Below are 21,945 nucleotides of genomic sequence, written 5' to 3'. Positions count from 1 at the left end.
TGCCCAGGGTTTTTGCAATATTCCTGATGTTTGATTTTCATTTCTGAGCCTTATGACGGTCAGCTTAATTTGCATTGGCACTGAATCAGCAGCTCTCTTCTGCATTCACTAACGACACAAAGAAATACACCAGCCGAAATACAACGAAACGCGTCTGTGAAGCCAATTCAATAAATACATGTAGTACATTAAAATTTGGGGACCATGTACAAACGGTGCTGTCATTTCTAAATGGTTCATTCAATATGGATGGAAGTACCTTCAAATTAAAGCTGAGTGCACTTCAACTGCATTGTCATTGGATCCATTGTATCCCAAAGTGCTCAAAGTACAGTACCAAAATAACAAAATGTATCACTATCCAATGAAAATGGAGTATGAAGCTCATGTTTTCAGGAATTTTGGATATTGTAATTGTCTACCAACACACAGAAAAAGAGAAAGATCCAAGAGGTGCTGTGTTGCAACCTCCTGGAGTTGGCACAGATTACACTGCCGAGCTTGTATCTAAAGGGGGGGGGGGGAATGAGTTTAGAGGGAGAAAACAGGCTTCAGTTTTTGAAGCTTTGGGATGGGGTGGATGAAACCCCTCCACTGTCAAGTGTGCTCCAGGACAAGGGTGAAGCTGGGGTCTCCTCGCTAGGTAAGGATTTTTCTTTCATCCTTTGCGTACTCTCATTCATTAGTGTGTGTATGTAGAGCTCAGATTAACACAGCCCATGGTAGTGAACTACACTGTCTAACAGAGCCTATGGCTACATGTTTGGAACCGCTCTGTGCAGCAGTTGCCGAACCTTCATGGCCCAATGCCCTGAAAGGTTTTCTGGGTGTTTCCGTAAAAGCGTGGCTGTGAGATCTCTCTCATGATGCTCTCTCATCTTTAGGGTGTGCTGACCTATTGAGCCTGGACACCATGAGTCCACTGGAGCGGAAGAGGCAGGGCTACATCCACGAGCTGATCGAGACAGAGGAGCGCTACATGGAAGACCTGCAGCTGGTATTGGAGGTATGGGGCAACCCGGTCTGGGATTCAATTTACACTTATCCTTAACCTTGGTATGACCAAAAATGAAATCAATATATCTGTGATTAAATTTTTTTTTTTTTATACATCAATAAATAAATAAAAATTGAATGTATTAATTTAGAAATGTTTGAATTTTATGTGTAAAGTTGTTGCTGCTGGTCTTGTGGTATGAGGCAGTCTCATTACATTTAAACAGTTTCTGTGGTGATTTGGGTGATTATATTTTCCTGGACATTTGGTTGGCATTCATGTCTGTGGGATTGTTTCCTTTTATGATGCTGCTATGGTGGTTTTAGGGTGGCTTGGTGCTTGGTGGCTTGGTGCTTTTTGTTTCCTGAAGTTTTTTTGTTGTCCTTTTCTGATGCATCGCTGTTGCTGTGATGTTTGTTATTTGTTTACTTCAGGTGTTTTATAAACCCATGGCTGAGTCGGGTCGTCTGACCGAGGTCGAGCTAAATATGATATTTGTGAACTGGAAGGAGCTCATTACCACCAACATCAAACTGCACAAGTACGTCAACCTGAAGGCCTCTTTCTCCACTAACATCCAAAGGAACAGAACCAAGACATTTACTGCCTGCTGCCAGCTGTAGCAGTAGAGTAGTGTTATTATTGTGTTAGCAGGAGCAGTGGCCTTACAATAACTGAATCATTAGTCCATAAAATGAAAAATTGTCCTGATGACACAAAGTTATTTACACTTGTATTTGCCAGCATGTTTGAAAATCTGTGCGAGGAGTAAAGCAGTTTGCTCAAATGTTCCCTTACTTCTGTATAGAGGCAGAAAACTATTAATACTACTTTATATCTGACACATTAGAATGGTAGATTTTGGAAGTGGCCATAACTGGTTGCCAAGTGCACTGTGACTTTGAGTGTCTGTCAGTGTTTATGTTCCCGTGCATGTGTATATGTTTTCATGCATCGGTGCCCACACACGTGTGCATGCATTTATTTGTTTGTGTGTGTGGTAGAGCCCTGCGGGTGAGGAAGAAGACTGGTGGTGAGAAAATGCCTGTGCAGATGATTGGAGATATCCTGGCCTCTGAGCTCTCCCACATGCAGGCATACATCCGCTTCTGTAGCTGCCAGCTCAATGGCGCCGCCCTGCTACAGTTCAAGACCGACCAGGAGCCAGACTTCAAGGACTTTCTCAAGGTGAGGGAAGAGGAATTTCAAGACATGGGATGTGTCCAATTAGAGACAACTGAGGAAAATGCTGTCTGTCCAGAGACCCAAGGCACGCAGAATGTATACAGTGTGCTCCAGAATTATTGTCACCCTTCATAAAAATGAAGAAAAAAGGCAGCAAAAAACATATATATGTTATGTTCAAACATACAAGACAACTATACTTTTATTTGAGTACATTTACTTTCATGTTTCCATGTTTTTTATTCAGTAATCACATTATTTCTGAAAACCATAGGTGACAAAATTATTAGCACCCCTAACATTTTTTGTAAATAAAACCAAACCGTTAAATTGGCAATAACTTACATCATTTGGTGAATCTCATTCTAAATGAACCTTTAGTCCCTTTGTAATTCTCCACCATGGGAAAAGTGAAATCACTGTCAGTTTAAAAAGACAGATGGATGGTAACTGACCATCATAAGTCTGGTAATGGATACAAAGAAATTAAGCATACATTGGGCTCCAGAACTGTTGGCACCCCTGACTGGCAATGCACAAGAAATGGGCAATATAATTATTGAAAAACTCAAAAATGTCTTTGATTTGCACTTATCAACTGCCATCTTCAGTTCAGCCCAGAAGTTTTTGATGGGATTGAGGTGCACCACTTGAGATGACCACTGCAGAACATAGATTTTGTTGTCACACAACAATTTCTGTGGAGATGGCTTTTGAGGGATGCTTCGGGATATTGTCTTGCTGGAAAGTCCACTTATAGTCAAGTCTCAGCCTTGTGGTAGAAGGTAGCCAGATTGTCAGACAGAATTGCCTGATACTTGGTGGAATCTGTTAAACCAGTGGCCCTGAACCTCTGGAATTAAAACATCCCCAAAACATCACTACCATAGAACTGTACCACTGTGGCTATGGGGCGCATATCCTTTTATGTATCTCTGTTTTGATGCCAAACATATCCAAAATGTTCAATTTGGTCACACCTGAGCACTGCACCTTTGTTCAATCATACTTTAAATTACCAAATGAGACCACATAAGGCCAAAATGGAATGTTACTACTTAGCACTGTAAGGGCACTAATAAAACTTATTGAATGGTTGCAAACTTGCCAGGAAGAGGACACAAGTGCACATTCATTTTCAAGATGGAGGCCATAAAGAACCCTAGGATCCTGGTTCAAGAATTGCAGGGATTGGTTGCATGTTGGGGTCACCAAGTCTCAAAAAGAACCGTAACACATCACCTCCACACCAACAAACTCTTTGGAAGGGTTGCATGGAGACAGCCCTTACTGAGCACAATAAACAAGCCAAGCATCTGGAGTTCTCATTGTAATTATTACTGGAAGAGAGTGCTATTGTTGGAGACCATAATTGAAGGTTTTTGGCCATACACACAATCGAAATGTTTGGCAGCAAAAGAGGAATACGTATAAAGAGAAGCACCTCGTGCCTACTGTCAAATTTAGTAGGTGGGTCATTGATGTTTTGGAGAGGTTTTTCTGCCCGTGGTCCACTGGTCGTGGCACTACTTAAGATCAATAACGGGAAAGAATAATGAATTCAATAAAGTACCAGGAAATTTGGGCAGAAAATCTGGTTATCTCTGCTAGGAAGCTGAGACTAGGTTGCTTGTCTAGCAGGACAATGTCTCCAAGCATATGTGTGCATACAAAATCTACACAGAAATCTACACATTTTTCAAATTTTTATCATTGAATCATTAATAAAGCACACTACTTTACACTACTTTATAATGGATTTATGAGCTTGAAAATCCTCAGGGAAAGGAGTAACAAAACAGCCATGTTTTTTAACAAGATTACTTTTCTCTCGTCCATCTCTGTCTCTGACTCTCTTCCTCGCTTTTGCTGTCTCACAGAAAATTGCCACAGATCACCGATGCAAAGGCATGCCGCTGTCCAGCTTCCTGCTCAAACCCATGCAAAGGATCACCCGCTACCCTCTCCTCATCAAGAATGTAAGTCAGGCTCAAGCAATTAACTAAAGATGCAAATGAACTGCAGCTCCCATCAGAGAGTCTTCTGAGATTAAATGTTAAAACGGTTTCCTTGACTGTCATTAACTCTGGAGTCCGTTATTGCCATTTGTCAGCATGAGGAGCAAAGGCAATCAAAAGCCTAGAATCCAGACTAGATACTGAAGGGATTCTTTTACCTGCGGGAAGCGATTGAGTACACCTGACAAATCAGAAACCGCTGAGATAACTATTAGATAATAGATAATTACTTTTTGGAATATGTATAAAAAGGGATCTCATTCCTACATGAAATGGCAAAAGCATTATTGAATTTTAATTTTAATTCTGACACACAGTTTGCATATGAGTGGGACGTTTGAAAAAATAGAAATTACATTGCTATTTTATGCTTTTAATTTTCCTTTGAATTTGGCTGCAATATGCTTCCATATTTCATAGCGTAAGGAAATTATTGGAAGCCAATGGCTGCCTGGAAGCTAGGTAAATCAAATGCAACAATGTAAAAAGCTGTTGTTTCTTTTGAAAATAGTTTGCAGGTATTTCGACGAAATTGACAAAATTATTGTACAAATATATCTGGCAACACTGTCCATTTCTATTTTTACATAACTCAGATAAGAGGTTTTAAACATCGATTTCTTTGTAAGGGGTGCAATTTCTGTCTCTTTCTCAGAATGTGTTCAAGACATCTAATCTCGCAATAAACTAAAAAATAAACAGCATTCCTAATTGGTTGCTGGATTAAACATCCATTCAGAATATGCTCATTTGCACAAGAATGATTTGTTTTCACTTATGCATTATAGCCACATGCTTCTCATGTGTGAGTGGCAGGATAATTTGAAAACCTCATCAAGAGGTTTGAATGCCACAGACTCCAATTATACATGATGTAAGTCACTGTCTTGTGGGTTATAAGGCAGTATAGTTTTGACATGTCACGAGCAAGCGGAAATGCTGGGGCATGTTGGAACGCTGTGAACGCTTATTATAAATGCATTAGCCCCAATCACTTTCAAAGGTACAATAGTTTTTTTTTATGTGGCCGTTCACACTTGCTCAACAGGGAAGATATAGTAACTAGTCCATATGAGTCCACTAACTTTAGGTTGCTGGCTGTCAAAATGAGCTAACAATGGAGTGACAGAAAGCAGAATGTAAATGATATTATGGCGATTACGAGTTGCAGTGTGTCACATCACGGTAAACCCACCAGTGATCAAAATAATTCACAAAGGATGTTGAAAATATTCTGCTTTACAGTTCAATGGGTGCTGCCATCTTATTTTTCTGCATTCCACGAAAGGAAATACATTATAGAGATTCTTTATTTGCTCCCAAAAAAATCCCACTCAAGTCTTCCAGGAAGATTTCAGGAAGATCTTAGTCATGTTATTATATGAATTACGTGGTTGCGTCCTTTTAGCCAGTCTATGGTGTGAGCACATTGTGATCAGGAACTTACAGCCTTTAAAAAAGTAGTTACAAACATTGTTGCATTGTGGGAGTCAGTTACAATGTCTGCTTGAATTGGAATGCATAATTTGTAATGTATTTGAAAACATGGAAATAATATCAGAAATAAAGAAGTTTTCATCACACAAACTGAATTAGCTGACGTTGATTGACAGTGTAGGTAGCTAGCTTGCTATCATGCAGGCGATCCCCTGATGTGGGGGCTTTTCAGCAGTTTCTCCACTAATGGGTAAGTAGGTTACAGCTGTTATTATTCTTATTATGTTAGTAGGACTACAGTGTAGTAATTGCAACCCCCCAGACCACTGTTCCCCACTATGACTGTTCAATTGAATGTACTATACAGAGGCAGGCACACAAAAATATAATGGCTTTATTTTCTGTTAGAAAGTAATACATCTTTAATTTGCAATTTAAAAATTATCTTGATTAAGTGGGAGGGAAAAATAAGGGCTGTATGGCGATGGCTAGCAGCTAAGGAATCCAATTAGACCAGAGGAGGCAAAGGCATATGCCCAGAAGACAAGACACAGCAACTAAGTATAATAATTATAGTGGCAGCCTGAAATTGCCATCACTGCAACCCAACAATGGGCAACACGAAACTACAGTTACACCCGATATAACCATGTTAATGTCACTCCAGTCCCACCAGCCCTCTCTGGTCCCTCCAACAAACCTCAGGCCTACAGCTTACCTGCAAGGACAGACAACACAAGACACACTTCCCTAGCCAAAAAAAGAGGAAAAGAATCCAAAAACCGGCACCCATACATTCACTCTAGGTCCAGCCCAGTTATCGCCTCAACCCGGAGTCACTACTGAAGATGACCATAAAACCAGTACCACAGACTTCCTGTCATAGATATAATGTGGGAAAACAGTGGTTACCAAGAGGGCTTAACAGTTTGCATCCTAAAATACAATCATTTGTATCATCATTACATTTATTTGTTTCTAAACATTATTACGCATTATTAGAGAACATTTTTCTAACCGTTTTTAATTTGAACTCTATACAGTCCTCCCCAAAAGTATTGGAACAGCAAGGCCAATTCCTTTGTTTTTGCAATACACTGAATACACTGGTTGAGATAAGAAGATGAACACTAGACAAGAGTTAACAATTTCAGCTTTTATTTCCTGGTATTTACACCTCGCTGTTTTAAACTACTTAGAACATAGCACCTTTGCTATCAGACTACCCAATTTTTAAGTGAGCAAAACAATAGGAACCAAGAGTATTTAAGTAAATGAAAGTAAATAACACTTAATATTTGGTAGCATATCAAGCCTGCAACCCTTTGACATCACCAAACTGTTGCATTCTTCTTTTGTGATGCCTTTCCAGGCTTTTACTGCAGCCGCATTTAGTTGTTTGTTTTTGGGGGGTTTTCCCTTCAATCTCCTCTTCAGGAGGTGAAATGCATGTTCAATTGGGTTAAGGTCTGGTGATTGACTTGGCCTTTGTTGTGTTGGCCATATTTTATTTGTATAGCACTTTTTACAATGCAAGATTGTCACTAAGCAGCTTTAAAAAGAGCCCACGCCTAAAACCCCCCTCAGAGCAAGCCTAGGCTGACAACAACTCCCTGACTAACAGGAAGAAACCTTGAGCAGAACAGAACTAAGCTCAGAGAGGGAGCCCATCTGCTTCTGGCTGGCAATGGGCAAAAAGTTTAACCGTAGTTTTTATACATTATGTAATATATAAATAAATTAAATTAATAAATTAAATAATTCATACAAATAATAAATTGTGTGATTATCCAGGAAGGTCCATTCTTGGCACAGGGAGGGCAGAAGTGCCAGGTTAGCTGAGGCCATGGTCAGGTTGTGGTGTTTGAGCTATAGCCCAGAGCCGTGGATTTCAGGGCACCATAATTTGGCACACAGCAATTTTATGTAAATGTCATAAGATAGTAGCATCTTTTTGCATATCATTTGTATGCCCTAACTGCTTGAAGTCTGCGACTCATGTACATCACCAGTTGCTGAGCATGTTCTCTGCTGATTCTCTGCCAGGCCTGTATTTCAGCCATCTTTAGCTCATGCTTGTTTTGGGGGCTAGTCCCCTGAGGCTTTCTCTTCAGCATATGAAAGGCATGCTCAATTGGGTTCAGATGGAATGGACCATTTTTTTAAATATGAAACTCCATTGTTCCTTTAGTTGGGGACCATTGTCGTGTTGCTGTAGAATGAACCACTGGCCAGTTTTGATCTTGAGCATGGAGGATGTGTCTATACACTTCAGAATTCATTTTGCTACAGCAGTTATATCATCAATGTAGATAAGTGAGCCAGTCCCTTTGGCAGCCTTACATGCCCAGGCCATGACACCCCCACCACCGTCTTTCACAGATGACGTGGTGTGCTTTTGGCAGTTCCTTCTCTCCATACTTTCCTCTTGACACTCTGATGTAAGTTAATGTTCATATCATCTGTCCACAAGACCCTTTTTCCAGAAAAAAACAAACAAAACAACTTCTCTAACAGCACGGATGGTGCAGTGGGTAGCACTGCCGCCTCACAGCAAGGAGGTCCTGGGTTCAAATCCCTGTCGGCCGGGGCCTCTCTGTGCGGAGTTTGCGTTGCATTTGTTCTCCCCGTGTTTGCGTGGGTTTCCTCCCACAGTCCAAAGACATGCAGGTCAGGCTGATTGGAGAGTCTAAATTGCCCGTAGGTATGAGTGTGTGAGTGAATGATGTGTGTCCCCTGCGATGGACTGGCAACCTGTCCAGGGTGTATTCCTGCCTTTCGCCCAATGTATGCTGGGATAGGCGGGTTAGGATATTGAATGAATGAATTAACTTCTCTAACACTCTTCTCAGATCCTGGAGTGCACCCCCGAGACAAACATAGACAATAGACAGCTGAGGGAGGCCCTGGAGAGTGCCGAAGAGCTCTGCTCGCAGGTCAATGAGGGTGTGCGAGAAAAGGAGAATTCAGACCGACTGGAGTGGATCCAGGCTCACATGCAATGTGAGGGCGTGATCGAGGTAAGTGGCCCAGGCTGAACCGCCACACAACCAATGGAGATTCGAGATTTGCCTGCGTAACAGAGTGCAAAACTGTAGTAGTTGTACTTCAGGTGCTGTTCAGAACATTGTGAATAGGTGTTTAGAACATTGCGGTTTTCCGTAGTAAGTTGTGTAGTTATTTGTTGTTTTCTCTTTAATAATGTGAAAACAATGTTTTTAATAATGTTTTAGTGTCCTGCGGTAGTCAATAAGCAACTTTAATCATAAGCCACATTCCTCAGGAGAAAAATTACCATTGAAGGAAACTTAACTTCTGGTGGAAGCGACTGCTTTCCTGTGTTGGGTTCGGATGAGATGGGCATCAGTAGCCTGTTTTCAGCACTTCACTGTTCCATTCACTGTAAAGGAGATGGGCTGATCAGTCAGTATTTTACCTAGTCTACAGTGACTGATCTCCACAAAACAAGTTTTATTTTGAAAGGTAAATTTAGAAATTTGTGATGTCCACAAGGTAACGAAAGGTAACAGTGATGAGCAAGTTAACACATTCTGCATTCTACACAGAAAAAGGAGCCAAAATGCAAATGGTAAACACCCTGCGTTCTGTAAATGCAGGAATTTCAAGGTCTTTTTTAAGTTTAGGCCTTACCGCAAAAACATAATTGGGCTACTGCCATGGGTTAATTCATATTTAGGCTAGCATATGCAGCCTGCATTGCAAGACTGAGTGTCAAAAAGAAACCGCTTAATTTGACTGAAAAGCTTGCTCATAAGTAAATTAAAACAAAAATATTATTATTATTATTATTATTATTATTATGACTATTATTAGCCTATGTGGAAAAATACACTCAGTGACCACTTTATTAGGTAGACCTATACACCAGCTTGTTTATGCAAATATTTAATCAGCCAATCATGTGGCAGCAACTAAATGCATGAAAGCATGCAGACTTGGTCAGGAGGTTCAGCTGTTTTTCAGACCAATTGTCAGAATAGGGGAAAACATGTGATCTTTGATCTGATGATTGATTGATTGTTGGTGCCACACAGGGTGGTTTGAGTATCTCAGAAACTGCTGATCTCCTGGGATTTAGCTATAGGAAATTATGGCACCGCACAGGCAGAATGAAGTTTAGAAATGTGCATTATCTTGCTGCAAATTAACGGACAATCTCAAATTAAGTAACTGAAAAGTACAGATATTCTGGTAACACTGTTATATTGGGCTTAGCCTATTGATAAATGCCATTGGTTATTGGTTTATTATGGCTCAGTAAGCCAAAATGAATTTGTAAAATTGGTGTACTTAAACTTCACCTTCAGAGTTCCAAAAATGTCCGTATTCCCAACGACCTCCATTCCAGAAGGTTCTACTATATTTCCATACTTCCATGTAGTGAAAGCAGGGCCTTCATTCTTTTTATGTTAAATTAAATTCCTCATACTGAAAGGGACAGTATTTAATTTCCATTTTGAAAGGAAGACATGGCTATTTGACACAATGTGGCTAACAATTTTTCACCTTTCCTTGTACAAAGCACAAAGATTTAGAAATGTTAATACGATAATGTAAGTTTAAACACCAGGAAGAGGTTCCAGTATTCAGTGTTTTTACACTTACAGTAGCTGAGATGTCAGGAAATATTCGATGCAAACCCGCTATACAATACACGTCCAGGACTACAGCTGAAACATTCCAAATTTTTTTTTGTTTTTTGTTGCCCTTTCATATGGTGATATAGGATGCTCTTCTTATATGAAATAAGTATAATTTCAAAGGAAATTGTTTTACACAGATTTTGACATGGAAATTGTGTCTTTTCTTTTTCCTGTGTAGCATCTCATTTTCAACTCCCTGACCAACTGCCTTGGTCCTCGTAAGCTGCTTCACAGTGGGAGGTTGTACAAGACCAAGAGTAACAAGGAGCTGTATGCCTTCCTGTTCAACGACTTCCTGCTGCTCACCCACACTGTCAAGCAATTCTCCTCGTCAGGGAGCGACAAACTCTTCAGCCCCAAGTCCAACTCACAGTTCAAGGTGTACAAGACAGTGAGTACCGCACATGGAGCTAGTGCTTTCCTGCTTTGTGTGTACTTTGAAGACATACCGTCAGTCTGATAAATGCACAAGATGGCAAAATGTGGAAAAACTACTCACCCCTCATGTCATACAGTAGCTGTCACACTCTAGAATTGTACAGCAGATACTATATACTGTATCTTTAATTCTGTTCACCAGAGCTACAATATTTTATTATATATTTTTATATTATCATGCCTTTTTCCTGAACACTTGACCATGGGAAACATTTAATCTCTGATTCAATACTTAACCTCAAGGTTAGAAGAGTGTCAAACGCAACGTATTGTACAATTGTGGGTGCCTGCAAGCGATAAAGGGCCAGATGTACTAAGCCTTTTGTGATGATTTTCTGGTGCATATATGATGCATTCTGCCCAGAAAATATGCATCTTATGTATTAAAATGTGGCACTGAACTGGAACCTCAGTATGCATGTCATCTACAGTGGCCGGCCAGCGGCATTCTTGTCGCAGAGGCTAACTGCCAAATGAAACACAAAACCACTGTAGGTGAGTCGTTGCAAGGTGCACTTCTCTCTTTAATGCATATGCATTTCAGGGTGGATTGCACAAAGTGTGGCCGATTATGTGTTCCGTTGAATTTACTAAAGTTCATACAATTAACGAGGGTCGATTTGTGCCTGAAATGAGAGCAGGTGTAAACCAAGGTGCTAGCAAGACGGGTTGAGGGTATCTTCAAAGATGCACTGAAATAATCTTTGCAACAAGAATTGCACTATGTCAACCCCCAGAGCAAGAAATCATCAAACAGACCATTCATGTTAAATATTTATTCATGATTGGATCACGGTGCATGACACAGAAAATATTTGTAAAATAATTTATTCAGCTAATTAATATTTCATACAAAGCAGTGGGAAAAGACTGAAATAACGTTCTCAACCAATAGTCAAGCTTATTGCAACATTACATCTGGCTTTTGGATCATTTAAAACTGCAATTTCCGCCACAGCTGGAATATCTATACATTTTGTCCTTTTTCACTTTTACGTGGCAACCCTCACCTCCCTACCGTCCTGTAATTTCGAATTGGCCATGTAAGCTATTTATCGTAATTATCACAATTGTGCATACTTGTTTTATTATTCCAAGCATTGTGTTTGCCAAAACTGTTTTATTGCTGCTTCTTGATTGGTTTTTTCTAATCAGATTAATCTACAGGGTTCAAGTTTTTATCTACAGTAGGCTCCAGAATGTTTGGCACTCTGTAAAAAATGGCATAAAGTAACAAATAATACCGTTATTGACAAGTTTATTTTCCAACCTGTTTAAAGTAGTGTGCTTTATTAATGATTCGGTGGAATCTGTGTGCCCTGCGATGGACTGGCGACCTGTCCAGGGTGTATTCCTGCCTTTCACCCAATGCATGCTGGGATAGGCTCCAGCCCCCCTGCGACCCTGATCAGGATAAGCGGGTTCAGATAATGGATGGATGGATGGATGGAATCAACCAAATTCTTACAGTTTTCAAATAAATAATTTATTTCCCATAAAAACAGGTTTCACAATTATTGGCACATAAAACCACCCGGAAGTCTTTTGGATAGCTGGACCAAAAATAAAACACTGGAAAGGTGTACAATATGGGACCTTTAAAGAGCCTGCTATCTTTTCGTAGTGTCCTAGTAAGAAGATGACTTTGTGTGCTGCACAGCACTATTTATATGTTTTGTCTTTGTGAAGTTTTCAGTTTAGCTAACCAAATATATTATGAGAAACCAACTTATTTGACTATGGAACTAGCCGGCTATATAACTAAGATATGATAGTGTATCACAAACGATGCAACTGCAACTTACAGTTTGAGACAAATAAAGCTAAGCACGCATGATTGATCACATAAAGAGATAAAAGGAATGTGTAGCTGCCCAAATTGCCCTCCTGACAAGCGATCACTTAAACTCTGTATTCTACTGCTTATTATCTAAGTGAGGAATACATATCTGGTTATAAAACAATACCAGTTTGTTATCGGTAGCAACAAGCAAATCAGCTATTAGTTAGCTTGTCAATTTTACAAATATCCACCAGAGACACAACGCGTATGCAACAATGCTCGCAACACTCGCTACTATATTCGTATTGCCTCAGGTGGATATTTGTAAATTACACTTCTTGAAAATGAGTGTGCTTAGTTACTTAGTTTAATGTTTTAATTGTCACCTGTCCTGAACTTCGTCCGCAGCCTGTGTTCCTGAACGAGGTCCTCGTCAAGATGCCCTCTGACCCCTCAAGCGATGAGCCTGTCTTTCACATCTCTCACATTGACCGTGTTTACACCCTCAAGACAGAAAACATCAACGAGAGGTGATCTGAGTTACCCCAGAGCAAATGAAATGCAGAAAGAAATGTCCTGTGTTTTCAGTTTTTTGTTTCTATTATTTTATATAAATGTAACTTCTGTTCTGTTTTGCGTTACTTTCCAATTTTTCGGTTATTGCCTGAGATTGTATGTTGAATGCTCATGTTCCTAGAGAACTGATCAAGCCTTGATTTTTTAAGGACGGCCTGGGTCCAGAAGATCAAAACCGCGTCTGAGCACTTCATCGACACAGAGAAGAAGAAGCGAGAAAAAGCATATCAAGGTGAAGCTCAAGGATGGCATTACAGATGCTCTTTATCCTCCCTCTTTCTTCTGGCAATGCTTCCTATTTGAAATGGGTAGTCAATGGCAATGAAATTCCAAGATTCCCAATACCAAATTCAATACCGCGGTATAAAACTTAAGATCCCATGGACTTTATTATAGCTATTATAGCTTTATTTTAGCTATGGGCATTTTTTCAGTTATAGATTTTTCATCATTGACATCATCAACATTCATAAAGTGATCTGAGTACTATTTCCGTAATTTGGTTTTGGGTAGAGTCTGGGAACTACTGTAATCATTGATGGAAACTTGAGGAAATTAAATTTAAATTTAAAGGCACACTATGCAGGATTTTCATTTCATTCATGAAAATATTATAAACCAAAAATGGTCAGCCATTACTATGATACCTGAGCAACCTATGTCGGTGTTCACTTCTGCCCAATACCATGCTTGTCTACTTGTATTGTTATTTGGGTGTGGCCCTTTTTTCTTTCTGTGCTGTATCTGAAAAGGATGTGAAACCCAGTATACTGAACTCATACACTGTATGGTCCAATAGAAGAAGGAGGAGGGCAAGAGGAGATGTGTATGGATTGGCCACTACAGTGGTGCATTAGTTGGGTTTGCAGCAGATAGCCTTGGTGGCTAACCGTTAAGCAAGTGGCTGGCCAGTGGAATAACGACTGTGGAAATAATGCCTTCTTCAGCGACTACCCCAGGCCCATGAAAGGCCAAAAATTATTTCTTTGTTATCTCTGTTCTTGACATCTTAATGAGAATGCGTTTTCAATTAATTGAAGGGTCTACGTTACAATTTGAAGTTTTATATTTTGTCAGAAAGTCTAGTCTATGATCATATGCAACTATATTGGCCTATAGGCTACTGGCAGCAACACATGTTGACCACAATTTCTTTGGCCACTCTTTGAATGATGTCTTAGGATCTCCCAAGGGACAGGTTTGACTGATTTTCATGCTTTTGTGAGGTCATTTGAAGTCACTTGCCAACCAGATATGCTGCCATTTTGGACTGTAATATTTTTTTACCTTTATTTTCCGCATAACATTTTTTCACTATTATTTCTTGTCATTCAGACGAGTGTGGGACCAATTCGCATTTAGTACCACCGATAATGCAGAAAAACTAGTATCATTATGTTTTCTCGATTTGGTACCTCGTATCACTTGGTACCTTGTATCAGTTCTTGTGACATCCTGTGTTCCCATGTACTACAGGAAACTGATTTTTCCAAAAATTTCTGCTTATTCAGTTGACCTCTGTCCCTTGAGTCTTGTCTCTCTGCTATAAGGAACTGTTAACTTGTTTTATCTGTTGATTACTTTTGACTTTTACTGTCCTGATCCCTGAAAATCTTTTTTCCACCCCATCTCCAGCACGCTCTCTGAAGGCCAGTGGAATTGGGCGCCTCCTGGTCACTATATTGGAAGCCACAGAACTGAAGTCCTCCAAACCCAATGGTGAGGGGCACAGAGCCTTGATCATTATACCATTCTGCAACCTATTTGTTTTTCTAGTGTACTCGCATAAGTGATTGAATTGTAAAATTTTAACAGGGGGGATGGTGTTTGTTGCAGAGGTATAAGTGGTCCCTCATGCAATGTTTTTAAAGAAAATACTCTGAAATGGATGACTTCTGAGATTACATAATTACTTCATCCAAATTACAAATTATCCAAATTACAAAACTAAGGATGGATGCATTTTCTTAGCCTTAAAATTGAATGCGTAAGCATAAGCATTTGAAGACCAGCTTTGAGTCAGATTTTAGTATTTGTAAAAGGGTGACACCATACATTTCAGATCCTTATCATACATGTAGGCATAGGTATAAACAGATTAGATAAGCATCCCAGGAACTTTATTTTATAGATTACCATTACATCTTCACATAAAATGCTAATTGATAGCATCCAAATGTTCACTGGGTAGGATTCAGATAAAATTCTGGCAATATTGTTTCCAACATCCGATGTGTACCAGACTTTTCTCAGGTACAGATTCAAACATGGGGAGGACTCATTTCAAGGGCTAGGTCTACTTCAACCGAGTGAAGGCAGGTGTGATGTAACAGTGGAATTCTAGAATTGCTGTTGCACAGAAAATAAAACTCACGCTGTGCAGCCATTGGAATTATAACTTATGTGTGAAAGGGATTTACCTGCATAACTGAGTGCAAAACCGTAGTAGCTTCAGGTGAAAGTCTTGGGTTTACAGTGTAGTACAGGTGACTGTTTCTGGGTTACGTCATGCCAACGACACCACTTCTGGGTTACGTCATGCACACGTCCAAGTATGAGTACGGATAATTTAGTTGGTTGAACGGATACAGGTACGGATAATGCTCACTCCTTATATATACTACACCATTTTCTGTGGCTTTTTACATTGCCTGAAGCCAATCTTAATGTATTGCTGGTTAAACTGAATTAGAACCACTGTGAACTGCCAAGATTATTTCGTTAGCTATACCAAAGGGGACTAATCATTCTTGCTACTTAGGCTACATGGTAGCATTGAAGTACCTGTCAAGCTTCGACTGCCTCACAGTACCCTGAAACTCATCAACACTGGGGACAATGTAAGAACGTACGGAAGAACATCTAGGTCACCATCTTGTGAAACTGGGCGCTGTGGGGGAAATTGTGGCTGCAGTAAGGCAATTCATTTTGCCCTCTATTGATATAGCGAGCTCTTACGCCTGAACGCAATGCCCAATTATCACAAATTCTCACTTGAGTATTAAAATCACTAGGCCATATTGCTTAAGTTGCTAGGTTTGATATACATATGTAAAAACTTTGCATACTGCACCTTAGTCAAAGTTCCTAATAATGTCTGTAAGGACAAGTTGATAGCTGGAAAAACATGGCTGCCCCAATCCAATCCAATCCAATCCAATCCAATCCAATCCAATCCAATCCAATCCAATCCAATCCAATCCAATCCAATCCAATTCAATTCAATTCAATTCAATTCAATTCAATTCAATTCAATTCAATTCAATTCAATTCAATTCAATTCAATTCAATTTGTATAGCGCTTTTTACAATGCAAAATTGTCACAAAGCAGCTTTACCCACACTTAAAACCCCCTCAGAGCAAGCCCAGGCCGACAGTGGCAAGGAAAAACTCTCTGACTAACAGGAAGAAACCTTGAGCAGAACTGAGCTCAGAGGGGGAGCCCATCTGCTTCTGGCTGGCAATGGGCAAACAGTGAGTTTAACCTTAGTGTTTATATGTAGTATATAAATAAATTAAATTAATAAATTAAACAATTATACAAATAATAAAGTATGCAGTTAATAATTATGCAAATAATGATTATGCAGATGACAAATATTGAAGATCCATTCTTGGCACAGGGAAGGCAGAATGGCAGGTTAACTGAGGCCGGTCTGGTTGTGGTGCTTGAGCTACAGCTCCAGGCCGGAGCCCGGAGCAGGGGGAGGAGGGAAGAAACAAAACAATGATTAGTGCATGGTAAGTGGTAAAATTGAAAATAATAATAATAATAATTTACTGAAAGGAACTGCATCTTTTTCCACTTCAGGGAAAAGTAACCCGTACTGTGAGGTGACCATGGGCGCACAGTGCTACACCTCCCGTACTCTCAACGACACGCTCAACCCCAAGTGGAACTTCAACTGCCAGTTCTTCATAAAGGACATATACCAGGATGTCCTGTGCATCACCGTTTTTGAGAGGGATCAGTACTCTCCTGATGGTCAGTCCACACACACACACACACACACACACCAGGACTCTCCTCATGGTCAGTCTATACAAGTACACACACATGCATACACACACATGCACCGACACACACCAGTTCTCTCCTCATGGTCAGTCTACACAAGTACACACACATGCACCGACACACACCAGTTCTCCCCTGGTGGTCAATCCTCACAAATGGCAAATACATGCACACACGAACGCACACATGCACACACCCGCATACATACACACATACATCATATCTTTATGCACTACCATTCAAAAGTTTGAATCAACACATACAGCCAATTTAAAAAATGACTATTACTGTTTGAAATAATAACAATTATAAAATTTTAAATGATAAAAAAGTGAAATGCAAAGCCCCATTTTCAGCAGCCAGTTCTCCAGTGTATTAACAACACACTGTGTTACCTCATCCAGTCAGGACATCTTGGGACAGTTGTCGTGGCCTGCAGTTTAAACCTGTTTTACAGCTGGGATGGCTTTTGAACAGTGAAAAGCAGCTTTTTTTCATTTGGTGCCTGGCATGGCAGCCAATCGCCGTTGGCGTGAGTGTGTGTATGAATGGATGAATGAGAAACATCAATTGTACAGTGATTTGGATAAAGTCGCTATATAAATGCCCAACCATTTAATTTCTCTCCAAGTTCATTGTAAGTGGCCCCTTTAAATTTGAGCTTCAGGTTACAGAGCTTGTCAAGGCTATAACCTTACGGCACTATGAACTGACAGTTGTACCCATCTGAACTAAAGAACTGTCACAACCCTGTCTAAATCTTTCTAAAACTAATACAATTGCTGTAAAATAATCACACTGATGTTCCTTTCCTGATGCTCTTACCAATCCTTAATCCTGGTCCTGGAAAGATGCAGGCTGTGCTGTCAAACTCAGCATGTTACATTTATCAATGTATATCAGCTGCTTTAAGTGCTCAATTCAATAATCGCTTCTGCTCTCTTGGATCTGAACTGATTATGGAATTTAAGATGAATGTGAAACTGTACAGCCTTCCCAAACCAGGACTATAAAGAAGGCCCCTGGAGTGAAGACTAAAAAGCAACCAGCAATGTCACATGATTTTGATGTATGTTGTGACTGGTTTCCTCCACAGACTTTTTGGGTCGCACAGAGGTTCCCGTGGCGACCATCAAAAAGGAGCTGGAGAACAAGGGCCCTGCGAACCGGCGGCTGCTTCTGCATGAAGTTCCAACAGGGGAGGTTTGGGTGCGGCTAGACCTGCAGCTGTATGATCAGAAAACGCACAAGTGAGGAACTGCAGTGTCCACACGTCCATCTCCTGCCTGCTGAAAATGTGGCTTCCCAAGGGTTACCCCCCCTCCCCCCACCATGCCCTGGAAATCCATCAAATACTGTGGAGCATATCATTAGCTGACAATGCTGCCAAACTGGTCCAATCATGGGAGGACTGCGCACTAGTGATTGTTCTTCATTGCTTCCGTCTCCAACCCAGCTACTGTGATGATGCCAACTGCTGTTGTATATGGTGGCCATACAGTAATAGAAAGGGTATACTGTATATTTTGGAAACCATCATTATTTAATGATTTTCTTATCCATACATTTTGAGAAGATTCTTGAATGTTGTAATGTACACCTGAAAGAGACTAGAGGACATCAAATTCTTTAACCACAATTGTTGTTTATCACTGGATATGGGAATAGCTCAGGATCCCTCAGCCAATCCCCTCCCCTCCCCATGCACGCACGCACGTACACACGCGTATGCATATACATATACATACACATAAACTCGGGCTGTTTTCCTCCTTCGTTTGAAATCAACATCTCCTTCTTTTATTGTGATCTGCACTGCCTAATTTTCCAAATAGTATGAATCTTTTTCCAATCTTTTATTGCATAAGTGACATAGAACTTTAATGCGTGCATGCATGAATGTATGTACTTTTGGGTTGTTTTCAACATGTTTTGACTGTGCTGCCCACTGATTTATTGTGTACTTAAAGCTAATACCAACAAAGTCTTTTGGCTGCTTTCTCTTGAGAAAAGAAAGTCTGATTTTTCAAGATAAATTATGATAAACTGAAGACAAAAAATGGTTCACAGTGACTCGATATGTTTCATCAATATTAAACTGTCTTCATGCTTCGAGGCAGAATTTTATTTATTTTAATTTATATTTTGGTGTATGTGTGGTCTGTGTAATACTAAGAAATAGAATATTTGATTCCTGGACTTAAATTGTAAGTAATATAATCGCAACATTTTGTTCACAAATACAAATTATGAATAACTGAATGTTGGCCAAATTTACTGTTTCCATTTATATATAATGTAGTTGCAAGCAATTAGAACCGCAGTTCTGTTGTACCAAAATTGCAATTTCCCTGAATTAAAATAATAAAGAAGTGTTACGTTTTGTTGCTGTTTGCTGAACATTTTTTATTTCAAACCTTTTTGTATCATGGGCGACAATGTCTCAGGTGGTAAGAGCAGTTGTCTAGCAGCCAGTTCGATTCCACCCTGGGTGTGTCCGAGTGTCCCTGAACAACACATCTAATCCCCAAATGCTCCTGACAAGCTGCCTTGGATGGCAGCCAATCGCCGTTGGTGTGTGTCTGTGTGTGTATGAATGGGTGAAGCATCAATTGTACAGCACTTTGGATGAAGGTGCTAATATAGTTATAAAGTTATGTATTATCGTGACTTGGCTGGGGAGTGGTTGCTGTATTTTGTCTATTATGTATTTATTCTGCGAGAATATTATTTAGTGGAAAAAATGGCCAAACGCTGGAAATCTGGCACCATGCCTGAGAACTTTAAGCCCTTTTTTCCCAGTACAGTCCTTTATTTGGTACCTCTGTGCCCATAGGTTGCACTATACCAAGCAAATTGTCCATATGCCCATATCTTTAAGTATATGACCAATCAGAATGAAAATTTGGAATGGACATCTGTGTAATATTCCTGACCAAATGGTCAGTTGGTGGCGCTATAGCATGTTGTGAAATATTCCTGTATGAATATGCTGTAGAAAGGCACATCCTGTGTCTTTAGATTTCTCTCTGCACGGCAAAATCTATGTGCACATATCAGGACCTACCTAGCTCTTACATACACGACATGGCTCAGGCAGTAAGAGCAGTCGTCTGGCAGTCGGAGGGTTGCCGGTTCGATCACCTGCCCGGGCAGTGTCGAAGTGTCCCTGAGCGAGACACCTAACCCCTAAATGCTCCTGACGAGCTGGTCGGGGATACAGGATACATATACATATACGCCGTCGGTGTGAGTGTGTGTATGAATGGGTGAATGGAGAAGCATCAATTGTACAGCGCTTTGGATAAAGGCGCTATATAAATGCCTGCCATTTACCATTTACACACTCCCTTTTGAACAGAACATGTATACCAGGGGTGTCCAACAAGGGCCAATCTGTTTCACGATTTTGTGCCAACTTCTGGTCTTAATTATTGAATTGACTCTCATATATTATCTGATGTGTATGAGTACTGGCTACAGCTGCAGACTGCAAGTGTAACCTGAAGTACAGAAGTACTGGCTTGAACCAAGGTAATTTAAAGCTGTCGGCAAATTTTTAAAAAAGGCAATTGGTTGGAACAAAAGAAATCACTCAGACCAGCCCTCGAGGACAGGAGTAGACACACAACACAGTCTTCATGCATTAACCATTCTTTATACTTTTGAACTTTCTCATACTAAAATAGTGTAAGAAATGCTACAACTATAACAGCAACAATATATTGCACCGCTCATTCAAAAAGCAACTTAATTACAGGGTTCTGCTCACTACCTCAGGATACATATATGATCTACTGAACAGAAAAGGAAGTGAGAATACCATACCAGACTTAGAAAAACATATATAAATATAAAGCTCTGGTATGCAAGGAAATTTGGTCTTTAGTCTTATAATTGTAGTTGTGTCTATAGTAAATGTATGTGAATACAACACAAAATTATGTCTTGTGACTTTCTTAAATCCTGATGGATGATCAACTATGAGCTGGGTTGAATGTTTGGACTTGTTGAAATGGATGAATGAATAAACCACGTTACAAAGACAGTAGTACCACTCTGCCTTTCGCTCTTTACTGGTCTGGGCTGACCAAGAATCTCCACAGTAGGGTCAGTACATCTATCTATCGTTATCTGACTCCATTTAAGATATAATTTAGAAATTTGGGTTTGAAACATACGCAATCTCAGAGGCTGAGGGTCTAGCCAACACAATACATGAAAAACACTGCCATGATAGTTGCGAGCCCAGGTCGGCGTGCATTAAATGGGCTCCTTAGAGTTAACTTGACAGGAACCAGCGTCGTAACGCCCATGGGTTCCCTTCACACCAAATTACAAGAGCCATGCACCACCAATCCTTTTATGGGCTGAACTTGACGGCCTCTCAGCTTAGAACTACCTCAAATGTACCAAGCCGCTCTTTAGTTTTGGAGAAGTAAGCATTTTAAATTTATCATCCTATTTTCAACCTGTTGAAAATGTTCTCCTTGTCATGTGTCACACGAGGATAACCACTTCCCTTATCCCTCCCCTATAACTCATGACCTACAAGTTGTGCCGCTGGTCCGACAGGCAAGACAATGCAAATATTTGACTACTGTTGGGTTCACATAAATTCAACTGCCTTTTAAGGACTATTAGACTATTTCTGGTTATATTTATTTTGCTAGCTAGCTAACATTAGCTTTGGATTAAAAGTGTCTGCTAAATTACTAAAGTGTATAGCTACATGATTTTAACTTAGCTTTATACTTGGCCAAATTAGCAAACTATATTAACTGCAATATTACTTAGCCTGTTCCCATCCATAGAGCTTACTTCCGGC

General features: G+C 40.0%; 1 protein-coding gene across 1 annotated transcript in view; it reads left to right on the top strand.

Annotated features, from left to right (window-relative positions):
• Positions 1 to 19,501, top strand: part of itsn2b (intersectin 2b) — a 79,259-nt gene extending 59,758 nt beyond the window's left edge. Inside the window, exons 27-37 of the mRNA XM_061243587.1 lie at positions 885 to 1,006; positions 1,432 to 1,538; positions 2,002 to 2,185; positions 4,063 to 4,161; positions 8,490 to 8,657; positions 10,480 to 10,692; positions 12,931 to 13,052; positions 13,248 to 13,330; positions 14,734 to 14,817; positions 16,911 to 17,084; positions 18,214 to 19,501. Of these exons, the coding sequence (XP_061099571.1) occupies positions 885 to 1,006; positions 1,432 to 1,538; positions 2,002 to 2,185; positions 4,063 to 4,161; positions 8,490 to 8,657; positions 10,480 to 10,692; positions 12,931 to 13,052; positions 13,248 to 13,330; positions 14,734 to 14,817; positions 16,911 to 17,084; positions 18,214 to 18,371 (1,514 nt within the window). The 3' untranslated portion in view covers positions 18,372 to 19,501. The remainder of the gene's footprint in view (positions 1 to 884; positions 1,007 to 1,431; positions 1,539 to 2,001; positions 2,186 to 4,062; positions 4,162 to 8,489; positions 8,658 to 10,479; positions 10,693 to 12,930; positions 13,053 to 13,247; positions 13,331 to 14,733; positions 14,818 to 16,910; positions 17,085 to 18,213) is intronic.
• The last annotated feature ends 2,444 nt before the right edge of the window (positions 19,502 to 21,945 follow it).

Source organism: Conger conger, chromosome 5 (assembly GCF_963514075.1).
Source record: "Conger conger chromosome 5, fConCon1.1, whole genome shotgun sequence".
Taxonomy (NCBI): domain Eukaryota; kingdom Metazoa; phylum Chordata; class Actinopteri; order Anguilliformes; family Congridae; genus Conger; species Conger conger.
The sequence above is the reverse complement of the archived record's forward strand: the minus strand, read 5'-3'. Positions and strand labels throughout refer to the sequence as shown.